The following is a 2,483-nucleotide window of genomic DNA, read 5'->3' on the forward strand; positions in this document are numbered from 1 at the left end:
TAAGTGCTGTTCTGTTGTCTCACAATCCGGTGCTGCATGCCCACACCAAGCACATTGAGCTTGATATACATTTTGTTCGTGAAAGGGTTGTGTCCAAACACCTGGCCATTCAGCATGTTCCTGCAGCAGCTCAGATAGCCGATACACTTACAAAACCTCTGGGCACAGCAGCTTTTCAAGACCTCCGATCCAAACTAAAAGTTGGTTGTCTTTCTCAGCAACATTCAGTTTGAGGGGGAGTATTAGAGATAAGATTTTGAAAGCTATTTGTGGCTGCAGTTAGTGTAGTTAATAGTTTGTTACAACCTATTGTTCTATGATGTAACTAACTATTATATCAGCTCTAGTATATATACTAAGCTGTGTATTTTGTTTACACTTAATGAAAAGAATCACAGTGTATAATCTACTCATCTCATCTACCACTTCACTGAGTGAAGAATGGTTTGTCAAAACGCTCTCGTTTAACAATTAACAATATCTTTCACACCATCACTCAAAACCTATATTATCAAACATGAACACAAAAAGTGTCGACCAACTGAAACTTTCAGCTGAAACAAATAACATAGATCTCCTCTATGAAGTAATTCAAGATGACCCATCTATTTTGGAAATCATAGATAAAAAGCAATTTGTAGATACTCCTTTGCATATCGCTGCATCTAGGGGTCATCTCAAGTTTGCCACAGAAATTATGAATTTGAAACCTTCATTTGCTATGAAGCTAAATATGCAAGGATACAGCCCCATTCATCTTGCTATGAATAACCTCCCCATTCATCCTGCTGAGGATAACCCCCAAAGGGTGATGGTGTTAAAGTTGGTTGGCATCAATAAAGATCTTGTTAGAGTTAAAGGAAGAGAAGGCTTGACTCCACTTCATATTGCATGTCAAAATGGGGAGGTTGAACTTTTAGCTGAATTCCTCATTGCTTGTCCAGATTCCATTGAAGATGAAAATGTGACTGGTGAGTCTGCTTTGCATATTGCTGTAATCAATCATCAATTTAAGGCCCTTCAAGTACTTGTTGGCTGGCTCAAAGAAAATTGCAAGACAGGTGCTAGAATGCTGCAAAATAAAATATTCAACCACAAAGACGATGAAGGCAACACTGCTCTGCACATTGCAGCCCTTAGTAGTAAATCAGAGGTAACCTCTTGATTAAATTCACATGTCTACTGCGGTCAGAATTGACTAAGGAGAGTGCAATTTAAAACAATGAATATTACATCTAAAATACAAAGTGTCACTTATTTTAAAATAATTTTCTTTTGCCAAAATGTGATTATTTATTTGGGATAACAAGATTTATTGTTCATTTATAATTACTTGCTAGCGCAGGTGGTACAATTTCTGGTAAAAAAAACCGGAATAAAATTGAATGCAAAGAATTTGAAGAGCAAAACAGCATTAGATTTAGCAACTCTAGAGAACAAGAAAATATTAATTTGTGCTAATGCAAAACCTGGCTCACAAATCACTAAGGCTATGACACTTACAGAATATCTAAGATTTTTAGCCACAATTATTGATATTCGAACTTGGATACGTAGACTTAGAACTGATATAACCGAGGAGCAGCGTAACACTTGGTTGATAGTTGCGACTCTTGTTGCAACTGTAACCTTTGAATCCGCACTGAATCCTCCTGGTGGAGTTTTCCAGGTTAGTGCAAGTGATGACAACAACATGAAAATCAAGTCTAGAGATGGGTTTTTTTCTACCCGAGGAAATGCTGGGAAATCGATCTTGTCAAAAGAGAATTTCATGGTGTTTTCAATAATGAATATGCTTTCCTTTTTCGGATCAATTACAGCAATATTATTTCTGACACCATGGGGAGCAGTAGGCCTCTTAGTGATACTTCCAGTGGGTTTGTTTATTGGTTGCTATCTATATGCTCTACCGTCAATATCTCCTACACATGCCACCACCATAATTATTTACATCCCGATCTACTCAATATTAATTATGTTTTATGTTTATTTAATTTTTATCACATACACTCATATTGTATTGAAAAAGAGATACATGAGATCGACAACTCAAACCGATGTATCCCAAACCGCTGTAGCCCGAGTTTAAACAATATAGTTTCATTGCTGATATGAAATTTCCAGTAAATTGTTTCGTTCAATCTTAGAAAATTGTTAACTAGTGTATTAACTATTTTATCTTTATCTTGAGTTTTATTGAATTTATGTTTTTTTCTTTTCAATTGTATTTGTATGTGATTGATTCTTAATATATATATATATATATATATATATATATATATATATATATATATATATATATATATATATATATATATATATATATATATATATATATATATATATATATATATATATATATATATATATATATATATATATATATAACTGATATTCTTGTGAGAAATAAGAACTATCGATATCAACCATTAGATTTAATTAATCTTTAAGATTTATTGATTCCATATAAAAAATATTTTATT

The 2,483-nt window shown here is 33.1% G+C and overlaps 1 protein-coding gene across 1 annotated transcript; it reads left to right on the top strand.

Annotated features, from left to right (window-relative positions):
* Positions 1 to 517: 517 nt before the first annotated feature.
* Positions 518 to 2,089, top strand: LOC131618964 (ankyrin repeat-containing protein BDA1-like). The gene is made up of 2 exons (XM_058890113.1): positions 518 to 1,153; positions 1,346 to 2,089. The coding sequence occupies exons 1-2, from the start codon at positions 518 to 520 to the stop codon at positions 2,087 to 2,089; spliced, it is 1,380 nt and encodes a 459-aa protein (XP_058746096.1).
* The last annotated feature ends 394 nt before the right edge of the window (positions 2,090 to 2,483 follow it).

This window comes from Vicia villosa, linkage group LG7 (genome assembly GCF_029867415.1).
Source record: "Vicia villosa cultivar HV-30 ecotype Madison, WI linkage group LG7, Vvil1.0, whole genome shotgun sequence".
Lineage (NCBI taxonomy): Eukaryota > Viridiplantae > Streptophyta > Magnoliopsida > Fabales > Fabaceae > Vicia > Vicia villosa.